Source organism: Eulemur rufifrons, chromosome 6 (assembly GCF_041146395.1).
Source record: "Eulemur rufifrons isolate Redbay chromosome 6, OSU_ERuf_1, whole genome shotgun sequence".
NCBI lineage: Eukaryota > Metazoa > Chordata > Mammalia > Primates > Lemuridae > Eulemur > Eulemur rufifrons.
The window spans coordinates 52,407,859-52,421,565 of NC_090988.1; the positions used below are offsets into that span (position 1 = coordinate 52,407,859).

The 13,707-nt window shown below is 41.4% G+C and overlaps 1 protein-coding gene across 1 annotated transcript in view; it reads left to right on the plus strand.

Annotated features, from left to right (window-relative positions):
• The window catches only part of XRRA1 (X-ray radiation resistance associated 1), a 77,036-nt gene that overhangs the window by 13,022 nt on the left and 50,307 nt on the right, over positions 1-13,707 (plus strand). Inside the window, exons 4-7 of the mRNA XM_069469246.1 lie at positions 677-748; positions 3,553-3,625; positions 6,421-6,518; positions 11,295-11,428. Of these exons, the coding sequence (XP_069325347.1) occupies positions 677-748; positions 3,553-3,625; positions 6,421-6,518; positions 11,295-11,428 (377 nt within the window). The remainder of the gene's footprint in view (positions 1-676; positions 749-3,552; positions 3,626-6,420; positions 6,519-11,294; positions 11,429-13,707) is intronic.

The window sequence follows — 13,707 nt, forward strand, 5'->3', positions numbered from 1 at the left end:
GGACCTCCTGTTATTATCTCTCATAGCACCTTGAATTTCTCCTTTAAAATATTTATCACATTTATAAATACTTGCTTGCTACTTGGTTTCCCATGAGATTGTAAGCTCTACGAAGGTATGGAATGTTTCTGCTTTTATTTCATTGTCTTCTCAATGCCTAGTTCAGTGCCTAAACATAACAGGTATCATAAATAAATGATTAACGGAAAAAAGGAATGAGATTTGACTAAACATAAATAAAAGCTCCAAAGCTAACATTTGCTTCTAACTTTTTCATGATGTGGGGCAATATATGGTAGTCAAAAGAGCATAGCATTTAGTGATTATAGATTTAGATTCAAATCATAGATCTATCAGTTAACTAGAGTGGGACCTTAGGCAAGGCAAATTACCTCTTTTAACCTTGTTTTTCTCATTAAAGAAAGGGAGATAATCTTATTTCAAAGGGTTAAATTAGTATTAGAAGAAAGTTTGTTAATGTATTTAGCACAGTGTATGGCCAAAGTAGTGCAAGGTAAATATTTGGCGAGTGAATGGTTGAATAATGAATGAATAAGCAAACACAATTATGAAAGCTGTATGAGATTATCCAATAAGAGAAAAACCAAACAAAAATAGATTAGTTAATTAAATTGTGTCAGGGCCTTGAGAGCTGACTCTCTGTCCTCTGTTCCAGCTGAAGCACCACCGTGTAAAGAAGCCATCAGACCTGTGCAACATTAATGTGTGTGGCCTGAAGTTCTCCAAGGTGAGGCCAGCCAGCAAAGATGTGATTGGGATGAGCCAAACCTCAAGTGGCTACTGGCTCTTCTGGTTTGTCTGTTGCACCTCCAGAGCCTCTAGGGACTGGAAATCTGGTCATATGGAAGGAGAATGGCAAGGGTTGTGGGACAGATAAGGACTTACTAGGTAGAAACAATATTCAGACACAAACTCTTGCCATAAATTTGGTATTGCCCTTGTCTTATTTGAGGTGAATTAAAGGAAATTGTCTTATGAAACTGGTTTTGAATTTGCCATGTAATTTTGTTGGGGCATAATCCGTGTGTAACACTGAGTTCCAATCACAAGAGCCTGCAAGAGAAATCTCTCAGGTTTCAGTGCTAGAAATGATAATCGTTCTCCTGAGAAGCTGGTTTGTTCTTAACTTACTGATGCTGTGACTCATGTAATGAATCATGATTCTTCTTTGCATCGGCTTATAGACAGCTGGGAGCCAAATTTGTGACCTACCATTAGCCAGTGTATATGTAGGATATTATAGCATATTTTTGGTTTATAGGTTTCCATGGCATATCAAGTGAGATTGCTCATATAAACCAGTCTCATGGAGTAGGGACTGTGAGCCACAGGATGGCCAAATTAGTGGTGGAGCAGACTGCTCCCTAACAGGGTCCTACTTCACTTCATTTGGCACTCATATTTTCAGAACTGAGTTACTTGGAGACAGGTTAGCCGTAGAAGTTCATTCGTCTTGAGGTGAGAGGCCCTTCATTCTAGGCCAGCACATAGATCGGCAGAGATTGTAATATATAGTTCACATATAATGGTGAGATGAAGTAGTAGAAGAAGATTTCAGGGGTCTCTATCAATGCAACTTTTGAGGGCTACAATATAGCTGGCCAAAGCTCAGTCCTCCCCATTGGGTCCTGTCTGTTCTTTCTTCGCTTATTCACTTACCCACCTGCCTACCCACCAAAACGTACTGAGGTGGCTCAGACACTGCCCCTGCCCTTCCCAGTGGGGAAGAAGGAGACCAGGCTCAGATGGTTGTGGAGATATTAATAGATAGGATTAGGTAATATAGTCAATGGGGGAAGCATGAGAGTGCTGAGTATTAGCTCAGAGGATGGGCCACTAACTCAGCCTTACTCTCGGAAACACACCCTGGAGAGGGTGATAGCTTAGCTGAGACGCAAGGGTGGAGTGGGTACTTGCTAGCTTTATGGTTAAACCATAAAGGAAAATGTTTATGAAATATCTATTTAATAAAAGATAACCATAAACAAAGGTAAAAGATAGGCTGTAGACTGGGAGAAGATATTAGCAATTAATATAACCAAAAAGAATTAGGATTCAGAATATGTAAAAAGCCCCCACAAAACAATAGGAAAAAAAAAAAACTACCGAGTAGAATAATGGGCAACAGACATAAATATGTTAATGTACAGAAGAGAAACCTGAAAGGCAAATAAATATAGGAAAAAATATTTAACCTCATAAGTAATCAGGAAAATGTAAATGCAATGCCATTTTACAATCATCAGATTGGCAACAATTGAAGGTTTATAACGATGTTTGCAAGGATTTAAAGAAATAGGTCTTGTCATATATTGCAGATAGGACTGTAAATTGGTTTAACTACTTTGGAGAGCAATGTGGCATCATCTAATAAAGCTGAAAGTGTGCATTCTCCACAACTCGATAGGGTATATCATTAGGGAAACTCTTATGATGAGGTATGTAAAAGAATATTCGTGGCATCATTGTTGTAATAATGAAAATTTGGAAATAGACATCCATCAACTGGAGATGGATAATTTGTAATATATTCAAACAGTAGAACACTATTCAGGAATTAAAATGGATAAACTAGAGCCACATCTATCAACATAAGCAAATTTCAAAAGAGCTATCTGTATCAATACAGGTAAATCTCAAAAACAATGCTGAGTAAAAAGATAGGCTGCAGAATGATATCTACAGTATGATTGCATTTCATGTAAAGTTTTAAAACATGTAAATTAGAACTATAAATGGTTGATAAATACACATGTATACAAGTACAGAACAGGTATGGGAATAATAATCACCAATTCAGGATGCTGTTATGGGCTTAGGGAGGAATACTGGGAGGGGGATACTGATGGTGGTGGTCCACCCTCTGTAATGTTTTATTTCTTTAAAGAAATTTGAAGGTATTTTCAGGCCGGGCGCGGTGGCTCACGCCTGTAATCCTAGCACTCTGGGAGGCCGAGGTGGGCGGATCGTTTGAGCTCAGGAGTTCGAGACCAGCCTGAGCAAGAGCGAGACCCCATCTCTACTAAAAATAGAAAGAAATTATATGGACAGCTAAAAATATATATAGAAAAAAATTAGCCGGGCATGGTGGTGCATGCCTGTAGTCCCAGCTACTCGGGAGGCTGAGACAGGAGGATTGCTTGAGCCCAGGAGTTTGAGGTTGCTGTGAGCTAGGCTGACGCCACGGCACTCACTCTAGCCTGGGCAACAGAGTGAGACTCTGTCTCAAAAAAAAAAAAAAAAAAGAAATTTGAAGTAAAGACAGCAAAATATTCAGATTTATTAAAACTGGATAGTGGTTACATGGGTCTTCAGAGTATCATTCACGATACTTTTCTGTGCATTTGAAATATTTCATAATAGAAAAAAAGAAGCAGAAAGCCCTTACAGCCCTCAACAAGTGGCTGCTCTTGTGCTCAGAAAGTCTCTCATCCCTTTAGGTCTTTGTTCCTTCTGACTGTGGCTCTGGAGCTCCAGCAAGGCTTCCAGACAGAACTAATCTTGTGTTTTTTCCGAAATACCTTCCTACAGGCTAAGGAAAAGGACTTCAAGCATTTTCATTCTGTGGTTTATATCAATGCCTCAGAAAACCTGCTGCCTCTAGGTAAGCTTTTGCTTTCTTGAAACTATCTTGCACCTCTTGGCCAGCATAGCCATTCATTTGTGTTAGGATTTGTCTGTCCAGCCATCCATGATTGTCCAGGTGTTTCTGTTTTGGAGTGTAATAGGCTAGGTGCTAGAGATCACACAGACCTCAAGTCCAGCCCAGCACTAGCACCACCTACTTAGAACATTTCTCTGTGAACTGCTACTTTTCTATGTGTTGTAAATGGGGATAATTCCCTTCTTTCCTTCCTCCCCTTGCAGTGTACCTTGCAGGGTCAGTGGAAGTAGGTGCTTAAAAATGTTTTTAAGCCTGTAAGTGCTCCTATAGGAGCATAAAGCTTTCTTAGTTGTTCAGCAAGTCCACAGCGACCCCTGCTGCGTGTTAGGACTGTGTGAATGCTTGGCTTTTAGAAATGAGTGCATCCAGTTCCTGCTCTGGCGAGGTGGTGGTTTGTGGGGAGAGACGGACTGAGACACTTAGATCAGGATACGGTGAAAGCAATGATAAGGGGAATCAGGAAATGCTATGCAAGCATGTAAGTGGGACTTCAACCCAGGCCAGAATGTCAGGAGGAACTTCTGAGAAGAGGAACATCTAAGCTGAGATCAAAAAACAAATGGGAGTGTCTCAGGAAGTAGAAGGTAGTAAGGAGGCGTTTCAGGCCACTGGAGCAAATGTGGAATGGCAGGCAGTGCCTGATCAGGGAGCCTGAAGAGGCTTTGTATTAATATGCTTGCAAGAGATGTATATGGGGGAGAATTGAGACTAGAGAAGTTGGCAGGGACTAGATTATTAAGGACCTTGAGTGATTTCGACTTAATCCTACAGGCAAAAGAGAGCCTTGGAAGGCTTTTAAGTAGAGAAGCTCAGTGGCTGCTGTGAGGAGGTTGGATTATAAGAGAAGAACAGATGGAATCCAGGAAACCTGGTAGATTGTTTTAGTTTTAGCCCTGATGAGGCTCTCAGCCAGGGCTGTGGCAAGAGGGGTGAAGAGGCTAGAGAGAGAGAGATTCAGGAGGAGGTAGAAATTACAGGACTTGGTAACTGATGGGGAGGTAGGGAGAGGGAGGAACCAAGGGGATTCACTGAGACAGAGTGCACTAGAGGAGGGGCAGGTCGGAGGGGAAATAGGATGAGTCGGTTTTGTTGTATCGAGTTTGAGGGGTGTTTTGAAAGAAGCATATGATGAGGTACCTGCTTATTAGGAGATAGTGTGGTCTGTCAGGACCTTGGGCTTGAAATACAAAGGCCAATAGGTATATGAAAAATGCTCAACCTCACTGATAATTAAAATAGCATCAAGATATTATTTTCTGCCTATCAAATATTGACAAAAATGAAAGGACTGATGACAGACAGCATTGGTAGGGAAATGAATACCCTTGCATTCAACTAGAGGAAGTATAATAAATTGGTACAACATCTTTGAGGTAATTTGTCAATGTCTCTTAAAATTTAAAATAGTCATTGCCTGTAGTTACACTTCCAGAAATTTATTCTATAGAAACACTTATATAAGGGTGTTCATTGTAAACATCCTGAAATACCCACAAAGTGGTCTTTTTATTAGGCTCTACTGAACATTCTGACTCACAAGACTATCATGGGATACACTCGACACCAGGTTCACTTAGAAGGCTCTAAGTAATTCCACATAGTACCCTCGTAGACCAGCTTCAAGAGTTTCTCTTCAGTGTAGTTCTCACAGCCATCCGTGAGCCATTCTCTGTGTCCCCTAAGCCCTAGTATCAGCTCAGGTGCAAGACTGTCATTCGGGTAAATGCGAGAGCCACCCTGGCTTAGAAACCTCATTCCCCACAGGAGCTAACAGCCCTTGTAACACTTCATAGGCATAGCTTCCAGATTTCCTGCAAAGGGCATAGATAATTACAGGAGTCACAGCACCCAGGGAAGACCAAAGTTGTAGTACCCACTTCAGGTGTTTATAATTCATTTATAGTTTCTCATAGTCCAGATGCAGTTTGCCAACCTGGGGTCATTTTTACAAGTGATATTGCCTAGCAACATAGTTACCACACCATTCGTTTCAGGTTACTAGGGGAACAGGGCTAGAAAATCCAAGGTCCAATTCTCACGCAGAGGGGGAGTAGTTTTCTTACCTTTTATCCACATAACTTAAAGACTATTAATAGGATAATTGATAAGTAAACTTATGTATGTCTGTACTATAGAACATAATTAAGACATTAAGCAGATCTGTATGTTTTGACCTGGAACAATCTTTAAGTCATACTGTTAAGGGAAAAAAGGAAGGAAGTCACAGTACTGTATGTATGTATACACAGTATGTATAGTATGATTCCATTTTTATAAAAAGTGGTGTGTATTTTAGTATGTACATAAGAAAAAGTCAAGTGCTGTACATGAATCTTCTAATAGTTATCTCTGAGTGTTGGTATTAAAGGGAACTTTTATTTTTCTGTGATGTTTGACTATTTTTGGTAGACATGTTGAACTTTTGTAATCAGGAATAATAAAGAATCTTTAAAATGGGCTTTGCAGTTGAGCAGGCTTAGATTCAATTCTTGGCTCTTCCACTCACCAGCAATTGCATTTCTAGAAAATCAGCCTGGCTGAGTCTCAGTTTTCTCAGCCATAGAATGGAAGTAGTAATCCATGTTTTTCAGGTTGTTTAGAGATTTAGAGGCCATGTATGTGAAGCACCTTACACAGTGTCTGGCCTAACCCAGTGGGAACCCAGTAAGTGGTCATTATTAATGTCTTTCTCTTAATCCTTTACAAGCTGCAGATTCTTTTTCCTCCCCATCTAGAGGCATTTCACACGTTTCCAGCCTTAAAGGAACTGGAGCTCGCATTTAACGGCATCAAAACAATCTATGTCAAATATGGAGACTTTAAGTTATTGGAAGTAAGTTGGAGGTAGGGAGTTTTTGGTGCCCACCCGCTCCCCTGTAAGAAATGGATGTAGAATTCTCTACTGATTATAACTGTTGGGAAGGGGCTCTCTGGGCCTTTACAGCGAGGCTCTTACTTCATTGCTGGCCTCTGGGGGGGGGGGGGTGGTAGGTAGTGGTGGTGATGGTGGGAGTGAGGGTAGTAGTGGTGCTGGTGATGGAGGTAGTGATGATGGTAGCAGTGGCAGCAAATAGTTGATACCTATAGCAATGGTGCATGGTCCTGGAAAATAAGTGCCAAAGGTCATGTTCAAGGGAGTCTGTGCAGAAAAGTAAATTTAAACTGAGAATTATAGGAGGGAGAGTTTGAGGGGAGATCTGGATCCAGTGAGGGTTGAAGAGCCATGGAGGTTAAAAGGTAGGTGCAGCAGATTGGACCAGCTGAAGTAGAGACATTATGGACTGATTCCAGAGACTCATCCTGGTCTGAGTGAGCTGGATCAGTCCCAGAGACTGGGATAGAGCAGTCTATGGGCCTCAGTCCATAGGCCCAGAGAGGAGTATGAAATAATGTAGTGCTCCTATGAATTCAACATCAGACTCTTGACATTTGTACATTGACAACTGTCCTCCAAACCCCAGATTAGAAAATACAGAAAATTTTGTTGCATTCTTGGCTTTCTCTTAAATTAAATTTCCCATAGTCATGCATTTTCCATGCATTTCCTCATACTTCAAGTTTATTACTGCTTCAGCTTTCATGAAGATTTGGGGAACACTTTTCACAAAGGAAGAAAGCTTTTGTCATTACCTGAGAGTCGCTATCCACATGAAGAGTAGAGGAGGAGCCAGGTGTGGAGCTGAGCATTTGGCCAAGCTCAGTCAACACCAAAGAGTTGGTAACTTAAATGATTTAATCTGCAAACATCCAGGGTTATCCATTCTTCAAAAGAAGCCTCACTTACCCTGGTCTTGTCAGAGATGGAAAACTTCCACAAGGGTGAATTTTCAGAGACTTATGCCAAACTTCTAAAACTCATGCTAAGGTTTTAAAAGGTTTTAACCTCTTGGGATGGCCATCTTCTTAAAATAGATTATTATGTCCTTGCATTTTTAAAGCATACTATACTGAATATAATGGAAACTTCTCACTATGGTTTCAAGTCATACTGAAGATAACAGTGATTTACTATGATTTGGGACAAGAGTGGTCCTCAGACTTGTCCAGAAAGCTCTTGAAAGTACAATAAAATAGAAAATAAATTTCCAACAACTGAGGCAATTTTGTGCTATGTTAAAAAAAACATTTTATAGTAGATTTAATGGGAGACAGGGTCCAGATGCACTAGAGATGCAGAGAGCCATTTCCCTGACCTCCAGGCCTAGAACCTTCTTAAGAACTTCCATTTATTTGTTCTTTTACTTTTTCAAAAACTAGTCATTGAGCTGCTGTGTTTTGCATTGTGGCACGCATCTTGTCTTCTTCACCCCTCCCTTCTTCAAACCTCTTTCAAGTGCCAGTGGGCCATAGGGAAGGGGCCACGACTACAGGCTGTGACCCCACAGCTGACTAGCTTGGATCTAATGGTTGATCATTACTGACTTTTTGGAGGCCCTACTTTATAGTTTGAAAGCATGATGAAAATTATGTATCTAGCAGACCCAGCCTTACCCAAGGGAATATTTACATAATAGAGCAGATCACATTTAAGGTGCAGAATATAAATGAAAACAGGAAATCTCCTGAACAGTCATTTGTTTTCATCTCTGTGATTTGCAAGCCCTCCCTAAGAAAAAGGATAAACCTGTCAAATATCCTGAATTTGCAGTTCACAGTAATGAATACTTTGATGTGTAATAAAACTTGATGTGACTCAGCAGATATAGTAGGCAGTTCAGGAATCTTCTATTCTTGTTTGCCAAAAAGGCTGCCCCAGGGGGAAAAGGCCAGAGTAGAATTCTTCAGGAGTCAATTTACAAAAACTTAACTTTGCCACGATTTGTGATTCACTACTTATAGATCTGAAAAAGATTCAGCTAGAGCCCTGCCCTGGTAGTCAGGAGACCTTGTTTCTGATCTTGGTTCTGCCAGTACTTAGCCATGGCCAAGTAACTTACCCCCTCTGGGACTTAACTTTCCCCCTCTATAAATTCTGGGCCAGCTATGAAATTCTGTGACCTGAGATTCCATGGCTATAAGTTTCTTTGAGCTGCACTTAATTCTGTGTAAAGCAAATTTGGATCCAACATTAAATAGCCAAAGTAGCTGGAATAGGGGTCTGCAAACTTTTTCTCCTAGGGGGCTAGAGAGTACATATTTTAGGCTTTGTGGTCCATATGATTATAACTAGTCATAACTGTCATAACTAGTCAGCTCTGCTGTTATAGAAGGAAAATGGCCGTAGACAATATGTAAACAAACGAGCATGGCTGTGTTCTAATAACATTTTATTTACAGTGCTGAAGTCATAAATAAAGTCACATAATTTCCACATGTAATACACTATTATTCTTCTTTTGATTTTTTTCAACCATTTAAAAATGTAAACATCATTCTTAGCTCATGGGTTACACAAAATAGCAGGCAGGGTTTGACTCTCAGGCCTTAGTTGGCCAATTCCTGAGCTAGAACACTGATGAAACAGCTTAGTATGGTTGGAATGGAGACAGAGAGACACAGTAGAGTGTACTGATATATGAGCCTGGAGAGGTAGTGAAAAAGAGACTGGAGAACCCTGGAAACCTTGCTAAGGAGTTTAAACCTTATCTTATGGATAATAGGGAGCCATTGAAGGGTTTTAGACTGAGGAGTGGTAGGGTCAGAGCTGGCTGCTCTATAAAGAATGGATCAGAGGGAATATATGTGAGTGATGTTAAGAAGATAGATAGAATCCACAGGTCTTTCTATGAATGTCTTCCTATGGACTGTCTACATATGAGTTTGAGGGAGAGAATTTTCTCCACCTTTACCTGTGCTTATCTGAGGCAGCTTTCCAGGCCTTCCTCCTGTAGGCTTCTCTCTTTGCTTCAGCCAAGTGGGATGGCCCCTCAAAAGGGGTTTGTGTGAACCCTCAAACCTTGAAATTTGCTGATGGTGGCATCAACTTGGCATTCCTGTGGTACTTGGTACCTTTCATGGTCTGGCCAGTCTTATCAAGTCCTCTTATACCATGGGCTTCAGTCATACCCAAACCATTTACGGTTCTCCTGCCTCCTGCCTTCTATGTATGACACTTACTTCCCTGAATTTCTCCTTGCCCTTAACAATGTGGTGAATACTTCCTAGTCTCTGAGGACAGCTCAGATGTTACCTGCTCTGTGAAGCCTATACTGATCCCCTGGTAGACCTGACCATTCTCTCCTTTGTGCCCCCATTGGTCTGTCTTCAGACATCTTTCCCAGCAGCATTGCTACCTAACAGACATATGTCTGTATCTACCTACCTGGTAGGCTGGTGACTCCCACAGGGCAAGGACTGGTACAAAGTAAGCCTTCAGTGTAGGGTTGATGAATGAAAGGATGATGATGATGATGACAGCCAACATTAATTAAGCATTTGCTGTGTACCAGACTCTAGGCTAAAGGCTTTATCTACATAAGAACCACTTATTTCCACTTTATAGATAAGGAAGCTTAGGTTAAGTAATTTTTCCAAGATTGCACAGTTAGCCAGAACTTAAGCCCAGATCTGCAGAGCCCATCAATTAATTACTACAGCAGAATCAGACCAAACCCAGTCCTTCTCTGATGGTGACCTGCAGTGTGTATATGTCTGACTGACTTTGTAACACTGATGTGGCTGACCAGAGACCTTGCTCCTGCACTAGTTGGATAAGATGCTGAAATTGACCCTGTTCAAAAGGCTTCAATGTAGTGGGGTGGGGAGTGGTGCAGAGAAGCACACAGCAAGTTAGAGTGGAGGGAAGGGAGCCAACTGGTTTGTAAGAGCTAAAGCAAGTGTCTACAGAGGCTTAAGAGAGAGAGCACAAAGATTGGGCAGATGTCATTTATCCCAGTTGCCTTTGTCTTTGCAGAGAGAAACACAGTTTCCTGGCAGGCACCTTGACCCCAGTCAACTGTCTCATGAATCCAGGTGGCCAGTTAGAAGGTGGTTGATGATAGGGTGATAATTTGGCGTCATTGTCCTCATAGGCCAGTTCATTTCAGCTAATTTTTTGTGTGCACCTACTTTGTGCCAGGTCTTATGCTAGGTTACAAGGATATGGTATTACAGTGGCATGGCCCTTGATCTCAAAGGGTTATGATCTAGTCCACCACTGTGTGCCAGACACTATGCTAGGCACATCCATATACCAACATCTCTGTTCCTCAGACATGCATTTAGCTATCTCAGATAGCTGGCAAACCTTGATAAGTACCCTGAGAACAGTTTAGATGAAGCATTCAAAGTCAGGGGAAGGAGAGAGTCCATCTGGTTGGGAAATTAGGAAAGGTTTTATAAGTAGGCACCTTTTGAGCTGGGCTTTTGGGGCTTGGATTCGGATATATGGAAGAAGGACATTCCTGTTTGAGTGAAAAGCACAAGCAAAGTTCTATAGGTAGGATGGGGAGGAGTCAATTTATTGCAGTGGCAGCTAAGGCTGGAAAATAGGTTGGGAACTGACTCTATTAACCTTGACTGTTAATCCAGAGAGTCAGGAGGGTTTTGTCCTGTGGATGATGGGGCAACCTGGAAAGTTAGAAAAAAAAGTAGCTAGCTCCCGCCTCATGTACAAGCATCATCGTCACATGTGTGTTTCTGTTCCCCATCTTTTATCTTTGCATGGTAGTTCTTGGACCTTTCCTTCAACAGCCTGACTCCAGAGGCCATCTGTGATCTGGGGATTCTGCCACACCTCCGTGTCCTGCTCCTCACAGGCAATGGGCTCACCTCCCTGCCACCCAATTTGGCTGTCACAGAGCAGTAAGTTCTACTTCCTGGTATCTGTCCTGGGTGTTCCCTCAGGGGCCTTTGTCTATACACAAGTATCCAAAGAAATAGTCCAAAGCAGCTTGGAATGTGCCATAAGGACAGGCTGTCAGTGCTCAAAGCAGGGAGAATGCTGTCTGCTGAGGCTCCCAGGAAAAACCTCAGTTGGATGCACCAGTTTTCCTGGGTGCTGTTAGGAGAGATGCAGGTATTTGGCAAGCTACTTTCTCTGCCTCTGATTGGTCATTTGTAAATTGTGGATATTGCTCTTGCCAGATGATTCCCTTGATGAGCCCTCTGCTTCAGCTCAGTAAGTCTATTTACTGGTCTCTAAATAAGCTTTGTACATTCCCTGTCTTCACCTTTGCTAAGGCCATTCCTTCTCACCAGGATATACTGGTCCTTCCTCTATTATTAATAATAACACATAGGTAGTGCCAGATGCTATTCTCAGCACTTTATATATGTTATCTCATTTAATGCTCACAGCAGCTCTGTGAGGTAGGTGTCCTCCTATTATCCCCATTTTTTAAATGAGAAAATTGAGGTACAGACAGGTTAAGTAACTTGCCTAAAGTTATAAAGCTGAAGCAGAGGGCTCATGAAGGGGATTCGTCTACAATAAGAACAGAAGGGCCAGGCATGGTGGCTCACGTCTGTAATCCTAGCACTTCAGAGGCCAAAGCTGGAGAATTGCTTGAGGCTAGGACCTCAGTACCAGCCTGGGCAACATAGTGAGACCCCATCTCTACAAAAAATTTAAAAGTCTGCTAGGCATGGTAGCGCATGCCTGTAGTTCTAGCTACTTGGGAGGCTGAGGCAGGAGGATTGCTTGAGCCCAGGAGTTGGAGATTGCAGTGAGCTCTGATCATGCCACTGCACTCCAGTCTGGGTGACAGAGCAAGACTCTGTCTCCAGAAAAAAAAAAACCCACAATACAATAAGAAGAGAATATAATGGTCAGTGACAGAGCTAGGATTTGAACCAAGTCCATCTGATTCCAGAGACCACACTCATGATTATTATATTTTCTTCTTATGTAGATTCTGTACACTTTTCAAGGCCCAGCTCGGACCCTCCTCCTTTCCCTATCAGACACCTTCTCTGACTGCTTTAGCCCATGCCTCTTCTTCCTCTCTGTAAGCATCAGTTGAATTTAATGTTTCCCCACTTAGTACTTAGCATATTCTGTGGTGACTTCTGTCTCATAAATATATATGTATCTTTATGATAGTTAAATGGATGATATATATAGTCTCCCCAAGCAGATTGTGAGCTCTTTGAGGGCTGGGGCTCTGACTTACTCATCTCTGATCTGTAGCACCTAGATGAGGACCCAGTGCTTTGCACACAGTAGGCATTCAGTGAATGTTAACCAACTTAGAAATGGTTATAGTGATAATGTTTATTTTGATGATGGCAGATATGATAGAAATTATAGTGATGATGGTGGTCGGTTAGTTGCTCAAGGGGTTTGGGATAATAGTGGTCATTAGAGAGTTCATTAGGGTTCTTTTGTTCGCAAGTAACAGAAGTCCAATTCAAACTAGCTTAAACAAAAAGGGAATTTATTGGTTCCTGTATTTGAAAAATTCCAGGATGAATTCATTTAGCTGGATATAGGTGCACGGGCTGTTGCCAGGGCTCTATGTTCATCTCTGTTTCTTAAGCCTGTGTACAACTTCTGTCACTCTCTGTATCACTTGCTCTGTCACGCACGTGCATATATCTTTGTTTTCCTTGGTGTTGGCTTAATTCTCAGGCAGGCTTTCTTCACAAGACGTGTCAGTCAGCCTCTAGTCAGGAATACAAAAACCATTCAAGGTATTGCAAATAGATGGGGTTTATTTATTTATTTATGCCTTCATTCATTCTTAGGGGGAAGATATAATAGTTGGTATTTTATTATGGAAAATTTTAAACACATACAAAGGTAAAGTTAATAGTAAAATTGATTTCCATGTACCTATTACCCAGTGATTATCACCTGACAATGATGAGGTTATAGCCAGTCCTGTTTCATCTATGCCCCCACCACCCTCTATCCTAGATTATTCTTAAGGAAAATCTCAGATATCCTAGCCATAAATGATTCTGGAAGATTCTTATAATTTTGTCTATAAATATTCTATTATGTACTACCAAAAGATAAGGACTCTTTCAAAAATCATACCTAGAGAAACTTTGTTCCACGTAAAACATCACCAACGATAAATGGAGGGAATTGGCTACATAGCTATTAAAAAGGCTGGAAGAGCAAAATGGACAAGAGG